The sequence below is a fragment of the Typopeltis vanoorti genome, chromosome 8, assembly GCF_054136105.1.
Source record: "Typopeltis vanoorti isolate ZY-2024b chromosome 8, IOZ_Tvanoo_1.0, whole genome shotgun sequence".
NCBI lineage: Eukaryota > Metazoa > Arthropoda > Arachnida > Uropygi > Thelyphonidae > Typopeltis > Typopeltis vanoorti.
In genome coordinates this window covers 102,633,099-102,660,349 of record NC_143556.1, presented here as the reverse complement: position 1 = coordinate 102,660,349, position 27,251 = coordinate 102,633,099, and the positions used below count along the sequence as shown (strand labels likewise).

The 27,251-nt window shown below is 36.4% G+C and overlaps 1 protein-coding gene across 2 annotated transcripts in view; it reads left to right on the top strand.

Annotated features, from left to right (window-relative positions):
- The window catches only part of LOC150104237 (uncharacterized), a 358,570-nt gene that overhangs the window by 316,063 nt on the left and 15,256 nt on the right, over window positions 1–27,251 (top strand). For both annotated transcript variants that reach the window (XM_090396863.1, XM_090396862.1), the window contains 2 exons: window positions 6,787–6,888; window positions 24,552–24,796. In XM_090396863.1, the coding sequence (XP_090252989.1) occupies window positions 6,787–6,888; window positions 24,552–24,796 (347 nt within the window). The remainder of the gene's footprint in view (window positions 1–6,786; window positions 6,889–24,551; window positions 24,797–27,251) is intronic.

The following is a 27,251-nucleotide window of genomic DNA, read 5'->3' as shown; positions in this document are numbered from 1 at the left end:
TTATATATGTATAAGCCAATAAATATTGGGGATAAGAGTTATCTGAAGAAGAAGTAATAAGATAACTATTTTGTTCCAACTTTGGGCACTTCTCTAGGCAAGATTAACATTTCTCGTGTAGAGAATTGGCTACTGTCAAAGACTGGAAGAAAAAGAGTTAATTTATTATTATTACTTTTTTTAAAAATATTTCCACATGCAAGAGGCTGCAAACCTATTAAAAATTAAAGCAGTACATGAGCAGAGGTTATGAGGAAAGTAATCAGTTGATATTCTTTTTGAAATGCTGAAGGTTGTTTTATGGGAATATCTGTAGAAATGACACAGTACAGAAGTGACCATCTGTGAGACAGTGGTTTTGGAATGGCCCACTATCCCAGGCTTTCCCAAAGCAGGCTCCACAACTGAAATTCTAGGGGTCTGCGAATCTTGTTTACAAACATTCACTTTTTTTTTAATTAATGAATTGAATGCGATATTTATTTATTTATTATTTTTTTTTTGTGAGCAGTTTTTTCAGTCAGCAGACTTCTTATCATGGGTAGTTACTATTTGCCTCCATTATGCATGATATGTAAAATTTTATAGCAAGAGATTGGCCAGGTTTTTTTTTCCCCATTCACTTTACTGTACTTTGTATTCAAGCTTTGAAGTTTTTGATATGTTTTCCAACAACATATCTCTTTGAAAAAACATTCTCACTATATGAATAATAAAACTAAATATGGAAACAGACTAAATGCAGAAAATGATATGATGCTACAAGTTATGTCCATCATACCAGACTTGGAAAAACTCTGCAATTGAAAACAGCTGCATTGTAGTCATTAAAATGAACTTAAATTTTTTTAATTTACAGAACACTAAATTGTAAAATGGTGAATGTTATGCTTTTTTTTTCAAGTTTATTTTAAACATTGAGTTGTGAGGGCTCTTCACTATCCTATAATATATTATATAGAGTTAGTAGTTGAGGAGATGACAAAGTAATGTCGAGTGAAAAGAATGCCAAGATTTTTGGAAGCTAAAGATGCTATATAAGTGATGTGTTTGACAGGAAATGCCAAGGGATTAGCATCGGCCTGAAGAGTGGTCCAATCTTGTCTGTTGAGTAACATAAGTGTTACTCAACACAGTCTTTTTTTTTGCAAGAAAAAAAAAAGACAATTATAATGTTTGGAAGCATTGAAAGTAAGTTATCCTAACCCCATTTAGCTTGAAGCTTGACACATCTGAACACTGCAAGTTTTTTTTTGTATGAATATTAGGAGTAGGATGAATGTAGGAGAGTATTGTTGTTAGCATAGAGAGTGCAAGAAATGAGAATTGCATGAAAAGTAGAAGATTGCATGAAAAGCAATGAAGTAACTGATATCAGGGATGTAGGGCAGGATTGTGAAAGTGTTGTGGAGAATATGTTGGAAGCAGTGAATGACAGTGTCTATACGAAATACAAATGAAAGTATGAAGGAAGTGCGTGAAAGAAATAACGTGGATGATGAAATGGAGAGAAATAGTACACTTAGAGAAATAGCATGCAGCCTTCTTCCCAGGACAAAATATGAGCTCGGGCAACTAGAGAAACTGTTGTCATCTAGTACAACAAGAGGCAGAATGAAAGAAAAAAGTGAATGGGACGAGTATAAAAATGCTAGAAACTGTGAGGAAAGAGAAAGTATTGTATGGGGATTCAATGATAAGAGGTGTACTTGAGACGGTGACAAAAGTATGTTTCCTAGGCACAAAGATCAAGGGATGTTGGGGAAGCTGTTAGTTTGCAGAAGGGAAAAGTGAAAGAGTTGATTATTTTGGCAGCACAAATGATTGCAATGGTGAGAAATATTCAGTGAGAGAGGATATGAAAGTAAAGATTGTGAGTCTGCTGCCTCAGTATGATAAGACAGAATTGAGAAAAAGGACCATGATAATAAGTCAATGAGAAAATTGTGTAGGAGGAATAGCGTGCAGTTTTATAGATGTGTAGAGTGAATTTGATTAATGGATGGATGAAGGGACTTGTATATGCCTGATAGACTGCATAAATGCAGTCCATTGGTTTTGGTGTTAGATGTTTGGAGAGAGTTATTAGTTGTTCACTGTGAGTTTGAAAGTGCAAAATCAGGGAAACTACAGATATTGGGAGGGGGATGGAGGCAAGCATGTGCCTGCTGCCATCCATGTGATTAAATGATCATGAACAGTTGGGTGCAGTTTCGTTTCTCAGGTTGTGAATCTGAATGGGCTGATAATGATATTATGCAAGGGTAACTGTAAGTCCTGAAGATGTTTTCAGGTGCAAACTTTGTTTGCTCACACTTGGGACAGTGTGAGCAAACAAACAAAAAAATTACTCTGGATTAAACTAAATTTATTATAGTCTGACCAAGTGAAAAATAAACTTTCAACATCTTTCTCTAAATCCAGAGTAATTTAATAAAAAGGTGGCACACCGTTTGGCAGCTCCTATAGGAGGAGATGACCTTGCTAATGCTTCTGCCTGGTATCTCCACTTGGGCCTGGCTCCCACTGAAGAGACCTCAATAAGGTCGAAACTAGTCTGGGTTGTGGCCCTTCCCTTAATGCATAACATTAGACATATCCACAAGGAGATGTGTTTTGCTTTATGGGAGATACTGAGATAGGAGTGTTGGTAGCTTGCTCCACCTTTGCAAGGAGTGCCCTGGTGTGTACCACCCTACTCCAGTCCTGAAGACACTTTCAGGCACAAACTTTGTTTGCTCACACTTGGATAAAGGATTAAACTAAATTTATTATTGGAAAAGTTGATTAAAGGTAAAATTCAGGAATGGGTGGATAGGAATATGATACTGTTGTGACGTTCTTTTCCTTATTATTCTCTATTAACTACAATCCTATCGATTCTTTATTCTTGTTGTACAGCTTATTTATATATTGCTATCCTACCGTGATTTATGTTGTAACCTTTCTTCTCAATTACAACTACTTTAACCCTTTACTATATCTCCTTGATTCATTCTATCAGGTAACACGTGGTACCTCTGAGGGACAATGGAATTTCCTCGAGATCGAGGCAGTATCAGAGTGTCTGAGATTTACCTCTCTTAAAACGCCAAGAAATTTATTTGTTTCGCTGCGCCACTTAGCGCTATTAGATTAATTAATATTAACAACCAAGAGGTAATCTCAGGACAGTACTTAATGATACCTATCAATTCTGCAGACATGACCAAAATTTACTCTTTTCAAATATCTCTTTTAATATCCCGCATAGGTTCGTATTAGATCTTTATAAGCGGTGCATCGGATTCCAGAAATCACAGAAAGTCTTTGTTAGAATCAAAAGCAAGGTTTATTATACTCAAAGGTTGATACACATAAGAACACTAAAATAAATCCCATCTTAAGGGAATTTCAGACAAGGTATATAAAATTCAAACACTACTGTTACACATATAAATTAACATACAGTAGCTTCCTAGAGTATGAATTATATTAACCTTCGCTAGTGCGTTATTCATGTACTATTTTCACAATCGATCTAAAGCTCCGTAGCTCTGTCAGACTACACAAGATAACATTCATATCTTTCACAATCTCTTAATATTATGCCAATTCTTCACTCTAAACATATCCTTAATTTCACTCAATATAAAGGCAATTTAAACACAACGACAGATAATCAACATAAATTCAATATCCTTCTAAAGTCCTAGCAATATAATCCTATCCTAAATCACAGATGTCCCTTTTTACAACATGTTAACATGACACAAATCTTTCATTCCTATTCAGTATAACACAAAGTTTACTTATCTTCCCTTTTCGAATCTTTAGAGCTTCATAGGTTCACAGGAAACTTCTTTTCGCGGTGAATACGGCCACCAAGACCGTAACTGCCTATCGAGTCCCATCCTCCGACATCTAGGCCACTCGTGACATCAAAGAGACTCACGCCACCGCACAGGAACCGGACACCAGGAAATCCAGGGAAGAAAAAGCCTTGTCTCAGGGTCGCACGACCCTTATATTTCCCTCCTTTTTCACGGCACTTCTCGCCCCCTTCGATATTTGGCGAACTTTTACGTCATGGCAACCATTGTCTGCCCTGCTAATCGCACGTACGTGGAAGTGCTAGTCGCTCCATCGCGTTACGACCTTTGAACTTGACACCCCCCCAACTGTTGGATTTGTGCTCACATTTTATAATCCTTTTGCGCAGGTTAATTTCTAAAGCTCTGGTAATGCTTTACATTTTCAATACTAAATCAAATATGTTCACAAATGGCACAAAATACATACTTAATTAACCTTTTCATAACAGAACATACTTGATTTATATATACATAATACTTATTCTACACTTAGAGGCAATCTACTGTATTTATCTCATTCTTTTGTTTGAAAAAAAACATGTTAGACTGTGATAAGATAGGAATTCATAAATTTCCACACTATCACAATCTAACAATACTTTATAGAGAGTAGCTTGGCTTTGTAAAAGATGGGTCCTGCCTTAGTAATTACACATTGTATAATAAAGTGAAAGCAGAATTGGATAAAGGAAATGGCTACACCATGATGTTGCTGGACTGTGCAAAGGCATTTGACAAAATACTGCATTAAAAACTATTACGTAAGTTGGAGCAAATGGGAATGAATATGAAGCTGGTGACATGGATAGGAGGTGGTTGATAGACAGACATCAGAGAATGGTGTATGGTAAAGGATAAATAGCAAATTAGTAGTAGGGTTATAATAGTAGTAGGCAAATGAGGATGACAACTGGAGTGTTCAGGACTCTGTACTAGGGCCATTATTCTTTAATTTGTATATTACTGACATAGCAGAAGATTTAGCGGGGGAGGGGGGGAGGATGTTGTTATTATTATTATATTATTATGTAACACCTCCAGGGAGTCCAAGGACTCATTGTGGGAGAGCACACTACTGCTTAATTCTCCAACTACGACACTACTACCATCAACACCATCTATCGCCCATCATCACCAACGACAGTATTTTTTTGTCTGTAAATTACGTGTTCTGAAGGCCGATTTTGTCTGTACGCAGGATGAAAAACCCAAGTTTCTGGGAGAAAAACCCTGCTACCACTGTATGAGATCGCTAAAAAGCCCATATAAGGATTCCCCTCATCACGACGAGAATCGAACCCAGGTCTTTTCCAGTCGTAGGGTGCAATATTCCACTATTCTTCCAATTGTACTATGGCAGCTACAATACTACATTATGCAGTTGTTTGCTAATTATGCAAAACTTGGGAGGGAAATAGTTAATAAAGGTGATGTAGATATCCTGCAGGATGATTTTTTAAATAAATTGGCATTGTTGACAAAGGACAATGGCTGTTAATTTAATGTTGCAAAATGTAAGATAATGCACTTTGGGATAAAAAGATTACCTGCTGAGTGTAATGCGGTTTGGATATGATAAAGGACAGGTGTTCAGGAGCACATCTCTTGACCTCAGTTGCTGGAAGAGAAGTCTTTCTGGCAGAAAACCACAGGATGTATGCAGTGTAGCAATGCTTACAGATATTGGAGGTACTTTGCTTTGGTCATAGTTCAGGAGTCCAATGAGAAGAATGTCATGAGGTCATCTTTATTTAGGTACTGCTACATATAGTGGCATGTTTTCTACATTTAGCTCTTTCAGAGTCAGACAGCTTTGTTAATGATTGTTTTCAATCATTAACATGATTGTCGCAGTTTTCAATGTAGGCTGCAAATGAAGCTGGAGCTTTTGTTCTGAACCACTTCTGCTATTTTTAGACTGCATTGGCAACGTTTTGCAAAATCATGGCTTGAATATTATTATTATTATCTAAGGCCTGCAGGAAGTTAAGAACTTATCAAAAGTGGTTATGCATCACCCAATCCAGCTGTCATACCTTTCATTCACATTTCATTAAATTTATTCCCACTAGATGCACTCACTACCCCTAAAGGCAAACTATTCCACTTGCTCACTGCTCTGTAAGACAAAAATCTTACTCTTACCCCTTTCTTGACTGCAAACAGCTTCTGTGGCTGCCCTGTGTTCTCTCCCCACCTTCCATATAATGAAAATTTTCATCATATGATATCCTATGACACCCATTCAGAAGTTTATAGACCTCTATCATATCATCCCCCTTTCACCTGTTAACCAGCATCTGTAATCTGCATGCTTGTAATCTATCCTATAATCCCAGTATAATCTTTGTAACTCTTCTTTCCTCAGCTGCTTTATCCCCTTGGAACCCGGGAGACCGAATCTGCACACAAAATGGCTTACCATTTTGGTTTATTGAAAGTTGGTTAGGCCTGGCTCCCATTGAAGAGACCTCAATAAAGGTGAAAACTAGTCTGGGTAGTGGCCCTTCCCTTAATGCATAACATTATACATATCCGCAAGGAGATGTGTTTTGCATTATGTGAGATACTGAGATAGGAGTGATGTTAGCTTGCTCCACCTTTGCAATGAGTTGCCCGGTGCTGTACTACCTCACCCCAGTCCTGAAGATACTTTCAGGTGCAAACTTTGTTTGCTCACACTTGAATAAAGGGTTAAACTAAATTTATTACATTTTGGTTTATATTATAATTTGAATAGAATTCTAATGTGAAGCCAATCGTTTCAGAACTGTTCAGTTTCGCATTAATATGGGAAAGAAACCAAATAATAAAGAGTAGGTAAGGATTTTTTTAGCAAGTTTGCAGTAATTATTTTAATACTAAATCTTCACACACATTATATTTACATTGTATATACTGATATGCTTAGCTGAAATACATGTTATTTTAGGATGTATTTGATGCTGACAAGCAGAATGAAGAAAAATGTAATACAAATTCATTAGATGAGCTTGGAACTATTTCAGATGAAGTCTTTTATAGAAATGTTTTGGTATGTATTAATTTTGCTAGTTATTACACAATACTTCAACTAAAAAGAAATGCATCTGTATTAACTGCATGTCAAAATTTAGAGAGTAGTCTTACTTTTCAAGTCTCTCTCTCTCAAATTTGCAAAGAAATAGTTCATTATATTGAAAAGTTTGTTATAGCAAATTTATTACTGTAGGACTTTTTGTTATCTTTTTTACTATAATGTTGCTTGCTATATTGAGAGTTGGCTGTCATACCTAGCAAACACCAAAATAAGTTAAAAGAAGTAATTTTTCTCACGCCAGCTAGTCTTATTTTTGGAGTCATAGTAGGTTAATAATACAACTGCCCTCAGACCTTGTACTGAATATCACAGAAGTTGAAATGTACTTCTGTGGCATTCTGTTTCTACTCTGCCTTCTATCATTATCCTCCACATAATATGATGAATTTGAATAATGTGATGAACAAATTCCAGAACACTTCTCAAGTCAACTTCAACAGAGTTCAAGATTGGTACTATCAACATAAGAAGCATCAATGGAAAGGAAATGGAACTAGCAGAAGAATTGAGTAAATACCAGAATAACATAATACTAAAACAAACAACAAGACAAAACAGGTGAGATCTAAGCGACAAATACAAAATGTTGTATTCATCCAATGACAATCATTGAAAAGAGAGAGAATACAAGGGTGGTCTGAAAAGTTCTCAACCTAACAATGAAAAAACGAATTTATAATTTCAAAATTACTTTTATTTATCAACATAACTTCCCATAAGACTAATACATTTATTCCAGAGAATGAATGGGATAATGGCTCCAGCACCATTATCCCATGATTATAGTGGTTCTCAGTAAGATTCACTAGTAAGATTTCTTCGAATCACCTCTTGATTCGAAGAAAAATGCTGACCAGCGAGGAAGAGTTTTAGTTTGGGGAAGAGATAGAAGTCAGAGGGAGCCAAATCTGGGGAATAGGGTGGATGTTCCAACAATTGATAGTGCAGATCCCTTAATTTTCCCATTGCCAAAACACATTTGTGGGTAGGTGCATTGTTCTGATAAAAGATGATTTTTTTTCTTCTACAAACCAGGTCTTTTCTCACAAATTTTTGCGTCTCGGAATAATATTCCCCAGTTATTGTTTACCCTTTTCAAGATAATTAAGAAACAAAATGTCTTTAGCATCCCAAAACACCGATGCCATTACCTTTCCTGCTGATGGAACCGACTTTGTCTTCTTTGGTGCTGAACAGCCGGCTTCTGTCCACTGTTTTGACTGCTGTGCAGATTCTGGCGTGTAATGGTAAATCCAAGTCTCATCCATAGTAATAAATAGATGCACGAAATCAGTTTTGTTCTTGTTAAAATGCTCCAAGCATTGTTCAGAGATTTTCATGCGAGTGCATTTTTGATCTGCCGTGAGCAAGCGTGGCACCCATTCTCTCGCAAAGCTTTTTGATTTGCAATTCTTCATGCAAAATATATCCTACACGTTCTTTTGAAATGCCTATAGTCTCAGCAATTTCACACACACTTTGACTCGCCGGTTATTCAATATTATATCGTGCACTTAATCAATGATTTCTGGTGTTGTTACACTTTTTGGACGTCCTTCACGTGGATCATCTTCAAGGCTGGTATGGCTATGTTTAAACTCTGCAGCCCATTTCTTAATTGTCAAAAATGAAGGATGAACTTCGAATTAATTTCTTTTGTTGTTAAACCTTCTTTTACAAAGAATTTTATAACCACACGGTACTCAATACGCAAGGGATACAGGCAACACTTTTGCTTCAGACAGCTATATAAAACAAACTACTTGATAGAGTGACTTGCAATTTCGCATGGATGCTTACGACAGATGTACTAACTTAGGGGGGGGGGATGCCAATAGTGTTGCCATCTATGGTTGAGGCTGAGAACTTTTTAGACAATCCTCGTAATTTAAAGTACTCTTTGAACATGCTGCATTATTGGCAGTGGAGAAGTATTTTCTGAATCCTTTGTTAGGTTAAGGAGGTTCAGTTGTCGTCAATGTTCTTTAGCTATCCGCATGCACACACACACAAGTTAGCCTGCTGTGTTGGCAAACAGATGCTAGCCCAACAAGTTAAAGAAGCATAATTGTTTAGAGTGTCTGTTGTCTAGATAGTACAGTCACTTGAATTTATTCAAATATGATGGGGTTTTGTAGCTATGCAGATTTAAATGAATTAATTTAAAGTTTGCAATTTTACAAATTATAGCTACACAAAAAAAAGGCAACAATAATACACCGGAGCAAATATAAATTCGAAAGATTATTTATGGAATCAGCCTCTGCCATAAGAAACTCTCCAAACCTCAACAAATTTGGTTGTATGCGACTGCCCCAAATTTGGGAGGCATACATCAGCAGACCTTCAGCCCAACGGCCAAGAACGCCTACTTAGCCCACCAGAGGGCACCATCAGGACTTCTAGGAGAACGATAGCTTCATATCTTCATTCTCAGTTACTGTATTGTTATTGCCTGTGTGCACCTGCCTTTTTGTAAGTTCCTTTAGAAAATGGCAATGTGACATTGCCGAAATATCGGAAATATCTATTAAAGTATAATTTAATTTATATTCGGATCTACGTTGTTTCAATTCCCTAAGTTATTTAGAAATGCATAACCAACGTATAAGCCTGTCTACGAGAATCGACATCATCCACGGAGATACGATCGCACGGAAGGCTCGCCAATATGGTAAAATGAAGTTGAAGCTGTCTAGACAATTAAATCGTCTGACTTTCCTGAAACGCTGCCGGGATAACAAGGTAATCCCGAAATGTGTAAAATTGAAGCACCGTTTTGTTTCGCAAAAAGTGCTCCGTATATACAACCGCACTAGCTACGCGTTACTTCGCAAATGAATCACCGCCACGCGGTTAGGCTTAGCCGAAATTAACGAAGCTATTCGTACCCTCGAAGATGAACTTTCGTGCACCTTGAACTACGAACTGTGGTCAATTTTACATGACATCTCGTGTACCACTGCAGACAAAGAGTTTGAAAAGATACGAGGCCGACAGATGAAGAAATTCGATAAATTAAAAGAATTCTACCGTCAATCCAAAACTTGCTACCAACACCGTAATCAACCTTTCTTCAGTCACCCTGAAGCCTAAAGCTCTCAACGTGCTTTCACGTGGCCACAACTTCGCCATTGCTCCCAGAAAAATACCAAATGAGGATATTATGATCCAGATTGAAAGAGGAATCCGCCACCTTCCACATCAAATCGCCAACAGTGTAAGACTGGATGTAGCTTGTGTCCTTTCCATAGCAAAACCACCCAAAACCAATATATCCAACAAGGAATTTAAAGCCCTACAGGAATTGAGAAATAATAAAGAATTAGTTATCACCAAAGCGGATAAAGGAAATGCAACTGTAGTACTTAACCAAAAGGACTACAAAGGTAAGCTGAATGCTCTTCTATTAGATCGGGCTACTTACCTCCCTATCAATTACAATCCCACCAACTCACAAATTAGAAAACTTCACAGGCTCCTTAAGAAAGTCACTTCTTGGCCTGTAGAAGTTACCAACAGATTAAAACCGTTTAACTCTATACCCCCCCCGTATTTACGGACTCCCAAAAATACATAAAGAAAATGTGCCATTACGTCCCATAGTGGATGGCATTGATTCCCCCACATACAAATTAGCTAAACATTTGGCCAAAGAGCTCACACACTATACTGGCAACACACCATCACACATAAAAAACTCAGCCCACTTCAAAGCCAGCATAGAAAACCTTACACTCCAACATACTGACATAATGGTCAGCTTCGACGTCTCCTCCTTATTCACAAATGTCCCACTCAAGGAAACTTTAGAGCTAATCCAAGCTAAATTTTCCCCCGATATCTCAGCCGTATTTCAGTTCACAATGAACTCAGGCTATTTCGTTTGGCAGGGAAAATTCTACAAACAAATAGAGGGGACAGCCATGGGCTCACCACTCTCCCCACCCTTGGCCAATTTCTTTATGGAGACCTTTGAGGAAAAAGCCTTAGCCTCTGCCCCACAAAAACCAACCATATGGCTTCGCTACGTTGATGATGTGTTCGCTATTTGGCCACATGGCTCTGAAACACTCCTCTCCTTCCTTACACACTTAAACAACCAACACGCCAGAATCAAGTTCACCCTGGAAAAAGAAGAAAACAACTGCCTCCCTTTCCTAGACACACTAGTCACCCGCCAGCCTGATGGAACTTTGGTTTTCTCAGTTTACAGAAAACCCACCCATACAGGCAGATACATCCACCAACAATCCCCCCCCCCCCCTCACAACAATATGGAGTGGTAAAAACACTATACAACAGGGCTAAACAAATCTGTTCTAACGACATAGCCCTTAACACTGAACTAAATCACATCCTCAACACTTTCTCAGCCAATGGCTACCCCCCCAAAAAAATCCAAAAAATATTATAACCTACAAACCACAGCCCCCCTCCTCCCCCCCTCCTCAAAAAAGATTACTCTAAATCCATCACCATTCCCTACATCCGAGGCACCTCAGAAAAAATCACCAAAATTCTAAAAAAACATGACCTCACCTCCTGTTACAGGCCTTACAGAAAATTGGCATCCCTTATCCGCTCTACCAAAGACCAACCACTTCCCCTAGACCTACCTGGTGTATACCAGGTCCCTTGCAGTTGTAAACTGTCGTACTTTGGCCAAACAGACAGGACAGCGAATATCAGAATTTCTGAACACAAGGACTACGTCCGGTTTTACAAGTATAGCCATTCTGGTCTTGCAGACCATGCTCTGGATACTCGCCACAGAATACGGTGGAAGAAAGCAACAATAATACACCGGAGCAAATATAAATTCGAAAGATTATTTATGGAATCAGCCTCTGCCATAAGAAACTCTCCAAACCTCAACAAATTTGGTTGTATGCGACTGCCCCAAATTTGGGAGGCATACATCAGCAGACCTTCAGCCCAACGGCCAAGAACGCCTACTTAGCCCGCCAGAGGGCACCATCAGGACTTCTAGGAGAACGATAGCTTCATATCTTCATTCTCAGTTACTGTATTGTTATTGCCTGTGTGCACCTGCCTTTTTGTAAGTTCCTTTAGAAAATGGCAATGTGACATTGCCGAAATATCTATTAAAGTATAATTTAATTTATATTCGGATCTATGTTGTTTCAATTCCCTAAGTTATTTAGAAAAAAAAAAAGAAAAAAAAAGAGTAACATTAATATGAGAAATATTAATTAGTATACATGACTGAATCATAGACTGGAAATTTACACATGCAATAGTTTTTCATGTGCATATGGGATGGCAAAAATTACAAGGAACTTTGGTTGTCAAACTCTACTGTAGACTTCAAACTCATAAAACCTTGGAGTTTTAGAAAGTAATTGACAATGCACATTCTTATGAACAATAGAAGGGGTACTCCTAAACAAAAATAGGCAAAATAGTTTTAAAAATTAATATTTATTTAGAGGAGTAACATGGAAAATTTTCCAGAAATAATATCTATTTAAAATGTATTTTAAAATTTTAAATTCACCACCAGTATAACATGAAAGAAGCGAACTCTTAGTGGCAATACTTTATATTTAGCTGTACATTGTTAAAAAAAATAACAATAATAAATACACACACACACACATTCTCTCTGTCTCTCTCTCTCTTGATTTTCATGTCCAATCTGTTTATTTGCAATTGTTCCAGAAGGAGAATGTGAAATTTATAAAATATTTTAGGGAAGGGGGGGGGGACAAGGTATAAAAGTTTGGAAACACTTGGTTAGAAAATCTAGTTTCCTTTTTCTAGAGATAAGCATGAGAACAAGATTAAAAGAATACATATGTTCATGAAAAATTGAAACATACGTTTCAGTTTTTCTCATAAACTGTCATCGACATTATCAAATGAATAATGAAAAATTCAAAACAACAGCAGTGTTTTTTTTAAACAGTATTTGTTTTTATTCACTGCTTTATGACCACTGCTGTTTAATCTGTTCATTAACGATATAGGGAAGGGTCTAAGTGGGACAGTTCATTTGTTCGCTGATGATGCAAAGTTGGGTAGGGCGATAGTGAATGCAGAAGATGTCAAAGTCTTGCAAGATGACTTAGATAGATTGGAGTTCTGGACTAAGGAGAATGGATGTCAATTTAATGTGACAAAATGTAAGGTTATGCATTTCGGAGTGAAAAGATTAGCAGCAGTATACCACATTGGTGGAACTGTACTCCAAGTGATTGATGAGGCCAGGGACTTGGGAGTGTTGGTGGATAGGGAGATAAAGTTTAGGGGGCACATTGCGAAAGTAGCTAAATCAGCTCATCAACTCACTTGGTTGTTGAAAAATACCTTGACGAGCAGAGAAAAACAAGTTATTGTACCTCTGTACCGAGCCCTGATAAGACCTCATCTCGACTACTGTGCCCAGATTTGGTCACCTCGGTTCCTTCTTGATGGGGAGGAGGAGGAGGTTGAGAGGATCCAGAGGCGAGTGACTAAGATGATAGCAGGTCTATGGAATGAACCATATGAGAACAGGTTGAAGATTTGTGGGTTGCAGAAACTAGTTGATAGGCGGAAAAGGGGAGACATGATTGAGACATTCAAATTGCTAAAAGGATTCTATAGGATTAATTCAGATGATATTTTTGAGATCAGGACTGGTGGTGGGAGAACTAGGGGACACCCATGGAAGCTGGGCAAGAGCGTGGTTAGCAGGGGTGTTAGAGCTGGGTTCTTTACTTTTAGAGTGGTAAATGAGTGGAATAAGCTGCCAGAGTCTGTTGTGGGTGCTATGACAGTGAGCGAGTTCAAGGCAAGGTATGATAGATACTGTGAGAATGTTGAACAGCTGCATGAACATGATGTTTAGGGCCTCCCTCGATGAGTCTAAGGACTCCTGGAGTAGCCCGTGGTAGTAATAATAATAATAATAATAATAATTCAAAAACAATTACTGTTGTTTTGAATTTTCCATTATTCATTCATTAACACTGATGTGGTTGTGAGAGCACCACATTAAAAAAAAGTATTGCACTGTTAGGATCTTACACACACGCACACAATAGATTCTGGTTAATTGGGGGCAGCCATTTTATTGGGACAAATCTGGAAGAACAAAAACTAAATTGAGAATATAAGAATTTGCTTCATTTATTTGGGTGGTGCATTTAAAACCTCTCTAAGAATTTATTCTATACAGAAGAAGACAATTCATGTAATAAGTGATTCCTTGCTCTTTCTCTCTCTCTCTCTCCCCTCCCTCCCTCCAGTCACTTTCTCACAGGATGTCCTAAATAGGCATTGCTCCACCAACTTGCTCATGTTGGAACACTCTACCCATACTCTTTTTCCTCAATGGATGCAACCTCATGCCATTTAATTGGGCCAGTCAGTAACCTTTAACACATGGAATGTTAGAAAAATTTCATAATCTTGATTCAAATATTTAGTGCTGATAACACCTACAATACTGATGAACATGACTATTTTATCGTGCCACATCAGAAGGTTCCCTGTGGAATAAACACAGTTTTGATCAGTGAAAGCTATAAATCTTGTAATAGTGTTATGCTGTTCAAATATGTTAGAAATTGATAAACAAAAGCTGTTAGTTATTGGGGAAAATAGGCCAGACCTTGATGCTTTAACAATTAGAATGGAGATTTTACCAGTTCATCATCATTTGAACAAAAATGTGTGGATATCATCTGAATTTTTTAAGAATTGGCTTATGAGTTGTGACATGGAATTACAATGGAAATCAAGAAAAATTTTACAGGTTCTTGATAAACAATAAGGAGATCAATGCAAAAGTTGATCTTTTACAAGCAATACAGTTTATGGCTGATTGTTGGCAAGGGATAAGTAACAAGACCATTCAAAACTTTTTTTTGCTGATGTTAGGCATTCGATCATGGATATGGCCATTACTGAAAATGATGTCCCATTAGACACGAACCACATCAAAAACTATGAAGTGTTTTATCCATTGATGGTCGTCTGCACTAATATAATGAAAATAAAGATTTTGAGTAGGAAATTGCAGCAAAACATCGAAGGATATTAGAAAAAAAAAAAGAAAAGAAAATGACGAGGATGACACTTCTGAGTTTGAACGAGCGACTACTTGGGATGCTAGAAAATTTAATGCTTGCTTGTAACTCTGTTTCATGTAGGAAGCAATGAAAGCATTGTTACATCTGCATTTATTTTGTTTAATTGCAATAAAAGAATAATAATAATGACATAATGACAAAAAATGACATGCTATGCTCCGTCAATTTCTATAACGTCATTAACTGCAAAGAACTGCATGCATATTTAATATGTATATAAATGAAATTATTTTTATGGAGAATACTGTAATTAAAGCCAATTAGTTTTTGTAAGTCAGTAATTTTGCTAGGCAGTAAACAAAAAAACTTGTCTAAACTTGTATTTTGTCTTACGTACATACACTCTTGATTTGCAACTTCATTTAGGGGTAGCCACTTAATTGGGCCAAATTATTGAGATTTGGGCAGAGATGATCTATCGGCAACATTTTTTTTTTTCTAAGTTGGTATATCTGTCATAAGCATCCATATGAAATTGCAAGTTATTCTATCAAGTAGTTTGCTTTATACAGCTGTCTAAAGTGAAAGTGTTGTCTGTGCCCCTTGAAATGGATAAAATTGAGTATTGTGTGGTTATAAAATTCTTCATAAAAGAAGGTTTGATGCCAAAAGAAATTCATTCGAAGTTCATAAAAGTTTATGGGCACTCTTCTCCTTCATTTTCAACAATTAAGAAATGGGCTGCTGAGTTTAAACTTGACCATACCAGCCTTGAAGATGATCCATGTGAAGGATTTCCAAAAAGTGTAACAACACCAGAAATCATTGATTAAGTGCATGATATGGTATTGGATGACTGGTGAGTCCAAGTGTGTGAAATTGCTGAGACTATAGGCATTTCAAAAGAACATGTAGGATATATTTTGCATGAAGAATTGCAAATGAAAAAGCTTTGTACAAGATGGGTGCTGCACTTGATCACAGCAGATCAAAAATGCACTCACATGAAAATCTTTGAACAGTGCTTGGAGCATTTTAACAAGAATAAAACTGATTTTATGCATCTATTTATTACTATGGATAAGACTTGGATTCACCATTACACGCCAGAATCCATACAGCAGTCAAAACAGTGGACAGAAGCCGGTTGTTCAGTGCCAAAGAAGACAAAGTCGGTTCCATCAGCAGGAAAGGTCATGGCATTGGTGTTTTGGGATGCTAAAGACATTTTGTTTCTTAATTATCTTGAAAAGGGTAAACAATAACTGGGGAATGTTATTCTGATCTTTTAACCAGACTAGAAGAAAAAAATCATCTTTCATCAGGACAGTGCACCTGCCCACAAAGGTGTTTTGGCAATGGGAAAATTAAGAGATCTGCACTATAAATTGTTGGAACATCCACCCTATTCCTGAGATTTGGCTCCCTCTGACTTTTATCTCTTCCCAAAACTAAAACTCTTCTTTGCTGGTTTGCTTTTTCTTCAAATCAAGAGGTGATTGCAGCTGTAGAGGGGTATTTTGCAGATCTTACTGAGAACCACTACAGTGACGGGATAATGGCATTGGAGCATTGCTGGAATAAATGTGTTAGTCTTAAGGGAGATTATGTTGAAATTATAAATTTGTTTTTTTTTCATTGTTATGCCGAGAAATTTTTAAACCGCCCTCATATCTCAAAAGATTTTTATTATCATCATCATCAAATTCCTGCCATGTACCCTCAAGGGGTGTACAGGATATGACAGTACTACATGAAAAAATTACATCATTACTAACTTCCTATCTACAATTTTCCTCCAAGTCAGTCTGTTACTTGTCAAGACTCCAACATTATCAGATCTTATATTTCTATCGTCTAAGGCACTTTGTACCGTATCAATCCACCTATATCTTGGTCTTCCTCTGGGTCATTTTCCTGCCAACCTGGCATAGAACACTTGTTTTGCTAATCTTTCCTCTCCCATTCTATTTAAGTGACCATACCACCTGAGATTAGCTCTGCTAACACATTCCTGGATACTGACAATGTCGAGTTCTTTCCTAATATCCTCATTTTTAATATGATATTGCCATTGATGCCATCTGTTCACGCCTCTGATCTTTCTCAGGACTCTCATATCTGCAGTCTCTAGTCTTTGGTCAAGTGTTTTACTTCTGACCCAGCTCTCAGATCCATAAGTTAAAACTGGTTTGAACACTGTCTTGTATACAGCTAATTTAGTGTTCCGACTAATTTCTTTCTTATTCCATATGAATTTATTCAATTGACTTCCCACGATACTAGCTTTGCTGATTCTGTTGTCTATTTTTATATTTAGTTTACCATCTTCAGTAAAAATTGTGCCTAAGTAGCTGAACTGTTTTACTTGTTCCACAGGTTCTCCATTCACAACACAGTTGACATTTTCAATGATTCTGCCTATTTTCATTGTCTTTGTCTTTTTATTGCTGACCTTCATACCATATCTATTACAACAGCTATTCAATTTAGTCGGAGAATCTTGCAGACTTGTAGCGGATTTATTTAGAAGTGTAACATCATCCGCATAAAGCAAAGAGCTGATATTAACATCTCCAATTTTGATATCAGGTTTAATACCACATTCCTTCATAATGTGATCCATATAGATAATGAATAACAGAGGGGATAATGTACATCCTTGTCTCACACCAGATTTAACATTAAACCATCTTCCTGTACTTCCTTCAATTCTAACTGCTGACTCACAACTCAAATAAAGACTAAGTATTGCTTGATATAATGCCCCATTGACACCATATAACTGCAGTGTATTGAATAGCTTCTCTCTTGGCACCTTGTCATATGCCTTTTCCAAATCGACAAAACTTAAATATAGATCTTTGTTATATTCCCATGCTTTCTCGACTATTTGTCGTAAAGTGAAGATCTGATCCTGACAGCCTCTATTTGGCCTGAATCCAGCTTGTTCTTCACCAAGCTTTTCTTCCACAATTTTTCTCAACCGTTTCTCAAGTATACTTGCATAGATCTTGCCAGGAACACTCAGTAGGGAAATACCTCTGTAATTCTCACATTCAGTTTTATTTCCCTTTTTAAATATGGGTACTATGAGAGCTCTACTCCAATCATCGGGAATTCGTCCCTCTGTCCAGGCTTTCTGAACTATGCTGTGCAGCCACTGTAAGACTCTTATACCACCATACTTCAGCATTTCTGGTCGAATATCATCTACTCCTGCTGCCTTTCCACATTTCAAGCCTTTGATGGCTTTTTCTACTTCAAGTATGGATATGTATTCCTGACTGCATGCCTGGTCAGTGTTTTTTTATCACTGTGCTGTCATCACTGCTTGTTTCATTTAGCAGTTTTTCAAAGTAATTACTCCATACTTCAAGGATATCTTTTTCTCCTGTTTTCATTTCACCTTTATCATCTCTAATTCCTTTTACAGCACTCTTTCCTCCATTCCTAAGCTTCTTCATCAACCTCCAGAATATTTTGCCACCTTCTTGATATTTATTTTCTATATTCTTGCCAAAGTCCTCCCATGACTTTTGTTTAGCTAGTTTTACACACTGTTTAGCTTTCTTACATTTGTCTCTGTATTCTGTAAGAATAAAAGCTGACTTATTTGCCAGGAACTTTTGATATGCTTTATTCTTTTCCTTCACTGCCTCTTTAACTTCCTGTGTCCACCAGGGAGTTCTGATTTTTTTATCCTTGCACACAACCTCACCACATGCCTCTCTGGCAGAATCAATCAATGTTTCCTTCAGAGTTTGCCACTGAATCTCCAAGGTTTGATTCCTGTTCTCAAACTCTTTCATTTTCTTTTCAATAATATTTCTGTATTTTAGTCTACAGTTCACATCTGAGAGCTGCTCAACTTTTATTCGCTTTAAAACTTTCTTACATGTTATTCTTTTCAATATGAAATTAAATTTTATCCTGCTCAAGACTAAATAGTGATCACTTCCAATTTCAAATCCTCTGTACACTCTGGTGTCCTGCACCAGGGAGAAAACATCACTATCAACAATAACATAGTCAATGAGACTTTTCTTATTCCTAGCCTCTTCCCTCCATGTGAATTTGTGCACATTTTTATGTTGGAACATGGTGTTAGTAATAACCAGTCCATGTCCTGAGCAGAAATCCAACAGATATTTGCCATTATTATTAGCTTTGCTCTTTTCTCCAAATTTTCCCAAAATATTTTTGTATGTCTCACAGTCATTTCCTACTCTGCTATTTAGATCTCCAACAAGGACCAACTTTTCCTTTTTCATTGTATCCGTTGCTTTTTCTAAAGCCTCAAAAAATTCTTCCACTTCTACCTTAGTAGAACCTTCTGTGGGACCATAGGCACAAATAAGTCTCATTGTCCAGTTCCCCATTCTCATATTTGCCCACATTACTCTACTTGAGACTGACTGCCATTCAAGAAGATTAGCCTCGTATTTTGTGTTGAATACTATGGCTACTTCTTCTTTTCCTTGATTGTCATTGCCTGAATATAACATTTTGTATTTATTGCTCAGAAAGATCTCACCAGTTTTGGTCTTTTTTGTTTCAGTCACCCCTATTATGTCGATCTGGTACTTATCTAATTCCTCAGCTAGCTCCATTTCTTTGCCATTCAGGCTTCTTACGTTGATAGTACCGATCTTTAACTCTGGTGATATTGAGTTGGGGTTTGTTTTCAGATTTGTTCCAGTAGCTGACTTTTCGCTGTTCGCCCTGGTTCCCTGGCGAAAACAACGGGGGCCTTGTTTAACTGGGCGACGCCCCAGCCGGCATGAAATTTTGTCATGTTGTACCATCATTTTTTATTTTGGTTTAACCAATAAGAATACAATTTGGTCGGCTAAATCCCAAATTGCCAGCCCATCCTCGTTCGTTCAGTATCAAAGTAGATACCCAACAGGGTGCACCACGAGAAGGTGAGGATTGGACATTAGGTCAGAAGCCCTGGTCGGTTCTCCGCATTCCTTTAAAGGCTATGTGGAGGTCTCCTCTCAGTTATACAGCTTTGACCCTTAAGCACCCCTTTTTTATGATTTTTATGGCTAGAGTTATTAATTCCATATAGGTATTCAGAAATATCTTGTGATGAAACAGTTAGTTTGTTCAAAATTCATATAAGTTGCAGTTACTGGAATTTTATAGGCTCTAGCTAGCAACAGCAGTTGTACTTTATCATCTGAAGGTGGTAAAAGGAACCTGATTTAGTTGTTGGGTTGGTAATGTGACTGCAAGGTGATACTTCTGAATGTGTTGCTCCTATTCTAAAGAAATTTTATCTTGCAGTCACATTGCCAACCCAACAACTAAATCAGGTTCCTTTTACCATCTCCAGATGATAAAGTACAACTGCTGTTGCTAGCTAGAGCCTACAAAATTCCAGTAACTGCAACTTATATGAATTTTGAACAAACTAACTGTTTCATCACAAGATATTTCTGAATACCAATCCTATATGGAATTAATAACTGCAGCCATTAAATCTTTTGAGATACGAGGGTGGTCTGAAAATTTCTCGGGATATAAGAAATATTGAGAGAGTCATCCTTGTAAATTGGGAGAATGGTTGATCATTTTGTCTATAATTCTTGGGTTGTAAAAGAGGTGCTACTGCAGAATAGATTATTTGGCTCTTGATAGCATTGATTTGATGATACTGTATTTCTGCAAATAATGGTGATCTGATGAATATAGCAGTTAACAAAAGTAGATTTGTAGTAGACATAAAGGGTGAGAGCATGTTTATTTCTCATTTCATAAAAACGTTCAGAAAGGATCAAGTTTTGCTACATTCTGTTTCTAAGGTGAATTTGATCTCAGGGTGTAAATTATTAATTTTTTGTAGGAAGGCTAATTTTTGATCTGAGTTCTTCCATATGGCAAAAATATCCATATAATAAATTCAGAGAGAGAGAAAATTTGTGATTTAGGGTAGATATTTTCTTCTCTAAATGTTCTAATTAAAGTTGGCTAAGGTTGGAAATAGTGGACACCCTATTCACAGTTCTGTTTGTCTGTAGAGTTTGCCATTCCAGTTAAAATATCCAGAATTCATAATGAACTTTAAAAGATCTATCTTTATAGGATCGAAGTGTCATTAAGAGGAACACTCTTGAAGAGTGAGCTGATGTTAGATTTGAATATATAAGAATTGGAAAGAGACAAATTTTGTGTGTAAGACTTCCTATTGTGTCAACAATTAGTCTAAGAGGATATCTAGATTGATTTATGTAGTTTGCACAGACCATATATCCTAGGTGGCCCAGCATAAGTTTTTTAATAGCATCTAGATGAGAGATGTAGCATACAATATCATGTAGAAAAACCAATCAAGGGAAATGGTTTGTAACTATTGCAGATCTATGCCTTTGGGCTAAAGGATTAAGTTCACTCCTGTGTTAGAAACCAATGTTCATCATGTGTTATTGTATCTTATTCCAATGGATTTTATACAGTTATCACTGTCAAAGAGGCAAGCATAGTCTCTAGAGAAAGGAACTGCTATCAAACCACTTCAAGTCTCTAATAAACATGTTAGTAGTCTCACACTAGGTGACAAAAATTATGAAAACTGAATTAATCAAACTAATCCTGGTCATCTACTAGAGTAATTCTGAATAGTGCACCGCATATAGATGTCAGCTAGTATTAGTTTTTCTGCTTATTTTCTTTCTCATTTTTATTCATTAGATTATGAATGCTAATTTAAATATCAGATATCAGAAAGCTTTTATCTTACATTCATCAAGATGTGGTCCTTTTTATTGTAAAAATGGTTGAATAATTAAATGCTTTATGGATACAGTATAGAAAAGTAGATTTCACCAGACTGAAAAATGGCGCGCATTTAACCCTCTCCCCACCTCCCCTTTTCCCATAAATCTTTCCCCTTCCTCAAAAAAAACAATTTCTATTTTCAGCCCCCCTCTTTCATCAGGGGGGAAGACTATATATATACCCCCTCCAAAAAAAGCACTTTTAAAAATAATATTATTATATAAAAAAAAACAACAGTATTTTTCAAATTACCGTATTTTTCAATAGATAACTCGTGCGTTATCTACACAAAAAAGTCTAAATTCATTAAAAATGAACATGCATGGTATATATTTGAAAGGTAGGAGAGGTAAATCAAATGTAATAACAAAACTAAGGTAGAAGTGGCACTTAATATTTATTGAACATTACACTATTCAAATCCAAAAAATTCTTCATCAGACTCAATACTGAAAGAATCAATTGCGTTAAAATCGTTTGGTATTCCTTCAGCTTCATAATCACTGTCACCGGACACCACTGCACTCCCTTGTGCTTTAATGAAACCATTTCTAACACAGTTTTCACTTACAGCAGCCCAACTTTCTATAATCCACGTAACTATATCTTTATATGACGTTCTTTTCATCTGCCCTGTTTTGTTATATTCATGGATGCAATTCATCATCCAGTCTTCCCACTTAGCCTGCAAATTGTCTTTGAATGGTTTATTTACTGCAAGATCAAGGGGTTTGAGTTTTTTTTGTTAAACCACCTGGAATGATGGCCAATTTGGAATACTTATAATTGTTTTAACTTCTGCTGTCGTGTGTGCCCTACACGAATCCAACACTAACAAAGATTTTGGGTTGAAAAATGCTATTTTTCTCTTTCCCACACATTCTCCAACCAAAACTTAATAACCTCGGAATTTATCCAACCTTTATCATTAGCAATAACAATAATATCTTTGGAATCAAAACCTTTTGGAACAGTCTTTCTTTTGAAAATCACCATCAGTGGCAGTTTGGAACCATCTGCAGTTATGCAGAGAACCACAGTAAAGTTAGACCTTTCGTGCCCTGTTGTAGCAACTGAAACCTCTTTTGCTCCCTTCAGATTCACAGTCCTAGAACTAGGCATATCAAAACTTATGGGAACCTCATCCATATTCCCAAAGTGACAAGCATCAACCCCACACAAGTTTTCTCTCAGAAACGAACTAAATTTAGCTACTTTTGCTTCCCAGTTGCACGGCAAATTTTGTCCAACACTAATGGAGGAGCGCACACTTAAATTGTTTCTCTTCATAAATCCAAAAACCCAAGATGAGTAGGCCTTGAAATCCTTTATATTATCATTTTGCGCAATTCTTTTTCGATTCCTGCAACACACGGGCAGTAGATATTCTCATACCTTTAGCTCTTTCACTAACAACCCAATCAAACAGTTTTTTTTCTATGGTTGGCCACAAACACCTTCTAAACCTCATAGCATGTTTCTTCGTATGTAAACATTTCAGGACTGTTTCAGCCTTTCGCCATTCACAGACACTACTTTCTCCAACACTGAACAATCTACCAGCTTCACGATTCCCATTTTCCTTTGCTACTTCTTGAACTGCGCTGTGTAGGATTTTCTCTGAGAAATACTTCTGTCTTCCATGGGTAATTCAGATCTAATAACAAAATACAAACAAATAATGATTTACTTTATGAAATATTTTAAAACAGGATGTACGGAATAATGTAACTTCATAAAATAAAAAAAATGTATTTTGTAAAGCATGCGCATTATCTATACATCAAAAGGAGTGATGAAATTGTTGGGGGAGGGGGGGGGGCGTGTTATCTATCGAAAAATATGGTAATTCTCCCACATTGCCTCAACCCCCTCCCCCACTTTTTCCAAAATCCCCTTCCCTTTTAACACCCTAACACACTTAAATTGCAGCAGAAGTATGCACATCGCAGAAAGAAGCCAGCCAACAACATGCAAAAAAAGGTATGTGCGAATTTTCTTCCTCTATTATTCTGCATATATTTGTCTCTAAAATACATCTGTAATGCTAAGAATTCTTGAGTAAAAAGCCAATGACATTAAAAAAGGGACACTCCTAAACGAAAGCAGAAAAAAAAGCCATAAAAATAATAGTTTTTAAGAGGAGTAACATGGGAATTTTCCCAGAAATAATACCTGATTTTTCTATTTTGTAATCTACTTTACTACTTAAATATAAAGAGCTAATACGCTTCATTTCGACAATATAAACAATATTTTAAATTAAGGGGATATAAAATCCACATTGTTTCAAAACCGAATGAGAAACACAAAGATTGGAATCAGAGAGTTATATGCCGAATATAGTAAACTATAAAGTATCGGCGAACCTAGCGTGAGCTAATGCAAGTGACCCTAGTACCTAGTACGGTACCGGACAACTCGTTGCAAAGGTGGGGAAAGTTCAGTTTTGTTTTTACATTATGGAAAATACCTAAGAATAGCGATCTGAACTTTCCCCACCTTTGCAACGAGTTGTCCGGTACCGTACTAGGTACTAGGGTCACTTGCATTAGCTCACGCTAGGTTCGCCGATACTTTATAGTTTACTATATTCGGCATGAAACTCTCTGATTCCAATCTTTGAGTTTCTCATTCGGTTTTGAAACAATGTGGATTTTATATCCCCTTAATTTAAAATACTACTTTACTATTTTTTTTTTCTAATTTACTAATTATATCTGACAATCTGTGAAATCTAGGCTACCTTCAAACTTATTGAAATCTCTGATATTTTGTATTCATTAACAGGGAAACATCAACAAAATATTATCAAACCCACAAGAACCTACAGTTACAAATGATGAATTTCGTTTCTCTTTGCCTGATTGTAATTATGTTCAGAAACAAGATGTACGTCCACGACGGCTATCAGATAACGATAAATACTTGCATCCATCTTGCATTTATGGCAGGACAAAATTAGACGGTTTGCAGCTGTCAGTTTTGAAGCTTAAAGAAGCTGCTTGTGAAGAACTGGAACAAGATTGTCTAAGGTATATATATATATATGTATGTATTCATTGTAATTTCATAGTAGATGTGAATATAGTATGTTCATAGTAAAGAGATTTCAATGTAATATTAATTTTACGTCAAACTATCTTTTATAATTTTATGATACTAATTATTGAAACTTTATTGAAAAATGTTCACAAAACTTTTTAGGTTTGTGTATTATATGATGTAAACTGAAATCTAGCAGTCAATTATTCTTTCATTAATAGTCTTTCATACAAACTTATGTTAGTTTTCAATCATGCTATAGGATCCACACACTTTTACTTTTTTCCAACTTGTTAAAAGTTGTCATCCTTAATAAGTTTATAATGCCAACAGACTTAGAAGTAAAATACGGTATCAAATTACCTTCATAATTACCTTGGTTTGATCAAGACTTTTCAATGTACCAGAGATTAACATATAATTCTGCACTTAAATTTCATTGTTCTTAAAATTTTATTTTATCTTTCACAGGAATCATGTTGACCATTTAATGGAATGAAAATATCACAAAAGAATGGATTAAACAACAGTTTAGGGCCACTAATATTTTGACTCCAGCATGAAATTGTAGCATACATACAAGCAACACAAAATAAAGTCAAACTTAATACTTAGCATAGAGTTCTGGCTGGGAAGATCACTCTTTGTGTATTTATATGGTTTCCCCAGTGATACACTAGTATCATTTGAGAAACTATTTAAATACAGATATGTGCACTCTAGCACTACATCAGTAAATGAGAATGAAAAAAAAAAAAAACAAAGCACAGGGAATCCTACAGTCCTAAATAGCATAACCTATCGAGCTTGGTTGTGTATTCTTGACTGTTGGTTGAATACCTGTGGATGAGAGACAGCTTGATGCAACTGTATTTGTTGAGATTGGAGTGGTTTGTGAAGGCTGAGCAGATAACAGGAATAGTCTCTCGTGTTTATACTTTCTTTGGTGAATTAAGGTGGCTTTTCTCCAGCAGATCTTCTGTTAGGTTTCCAAGGCATGGTCTTCTAAACTAGAGTCACCATACTGGTGGAATCAGATGTAGTCTCAATTCTCCAAGATCCTGATGTGCTGTTTAGCCAGAGTGTGAAAGATTGCAGTTACAGATTACTTGGTAGTCCCCATCCCCAGCTAGATACAAAGGTTGTAGTTGGTCTTTTGGAGAGAAGATAAGAGATGCTAATTTCTTGTGTAGTTTGAATTTGGGCACAAGATTTATTTCTTAAAGATCTCAGCCACCTTTTCAGAATTGCCATGGATATATGGGATGGTGGATTTGTTATGGTCTATATTGGGAGTGGGGTGGAGGGGGAATTGAGTATGTGTTAATATTTTTTTCATTTGGTGGGGATTGTAGCCATTGACTAAAATGGTTACCAAGTACAATAGTACTGTTTAGGACTGTAACTTTACCTGTGCTTTTGTCTTTTCTTAATCTCACTTACTGATGTAGTGCTAGATGCCACTTTAACTTTGGTGAAATATCAAAGTTAATAATTAATTAGTTATCAGATCTTATATATCAAAACTTGGCATTGTTAGCATCCAAGAATGTGTTAGCAGAGCTAATCTCAGGTGGCATGGCACTTGCCATGGTCAACAAAATGGGCAAGGAAAGATTAGCAAAACAAGTGTTCTCTACGAAGTTGGCAGGAAAAAGACCCATAGGAAGACCAAGATATAGGTGGATTGATACGGTAAAAAGTGCTTTAGAAGATAGAAATATAAGTAACAGATTGATTGTGGAGGAAAATTGTAGATAGGAAGTTAGTAATGATGTAAATTTTTCATGTAGTACTATCATATCCTGAGGGTAAATGTCAGGAATTTGATGATGATGAATCTTCTACATTGTCATTTCCTGAAACAACAAAATGAGTAACAAGCACATATAAGCCTAAACACCAGAATAATCAACACTAGTAGGAAACTTAACTGTTTCATGAAATGCCTAAGAATTACAGGTATCCAAATTATGAAGTGTTTCCCACAGCCATATTTATTTAATTAACTTTTTCAGAGCAACTGCAGGGTTTAAAAAGAAATAAATAAATGAGCAATCTCTCTCATATTTTAATCTACTGCAAATTATTCTTAATAATTTTCTTTCATTTGATTCTTTGGGTAGTGTTTAAGGCAGCATGGTGTGCTACACCTGATCTGTGGTGTAGCACAGATCAGGTGTGGCAGATGTATGTTTTATGCTTTCCAAATGGATATTAGCCTATAATAGGCTAAATTATAACTATGGTATGATAAATTTGGTATGAAAATTAGATAAAAAGAAAGACAATGAAAATAGGCAGAAACTTTGAAAATATCAACTACATCCTGAATGACCTACAGAACTAGTAAAACATATCAGCTATTTAGGCACACTTTTTAATGAAGAATGTTAGAAGATGTTAAATTAAATAGGGAAATAGACAACAGAATTAGTAAATCTG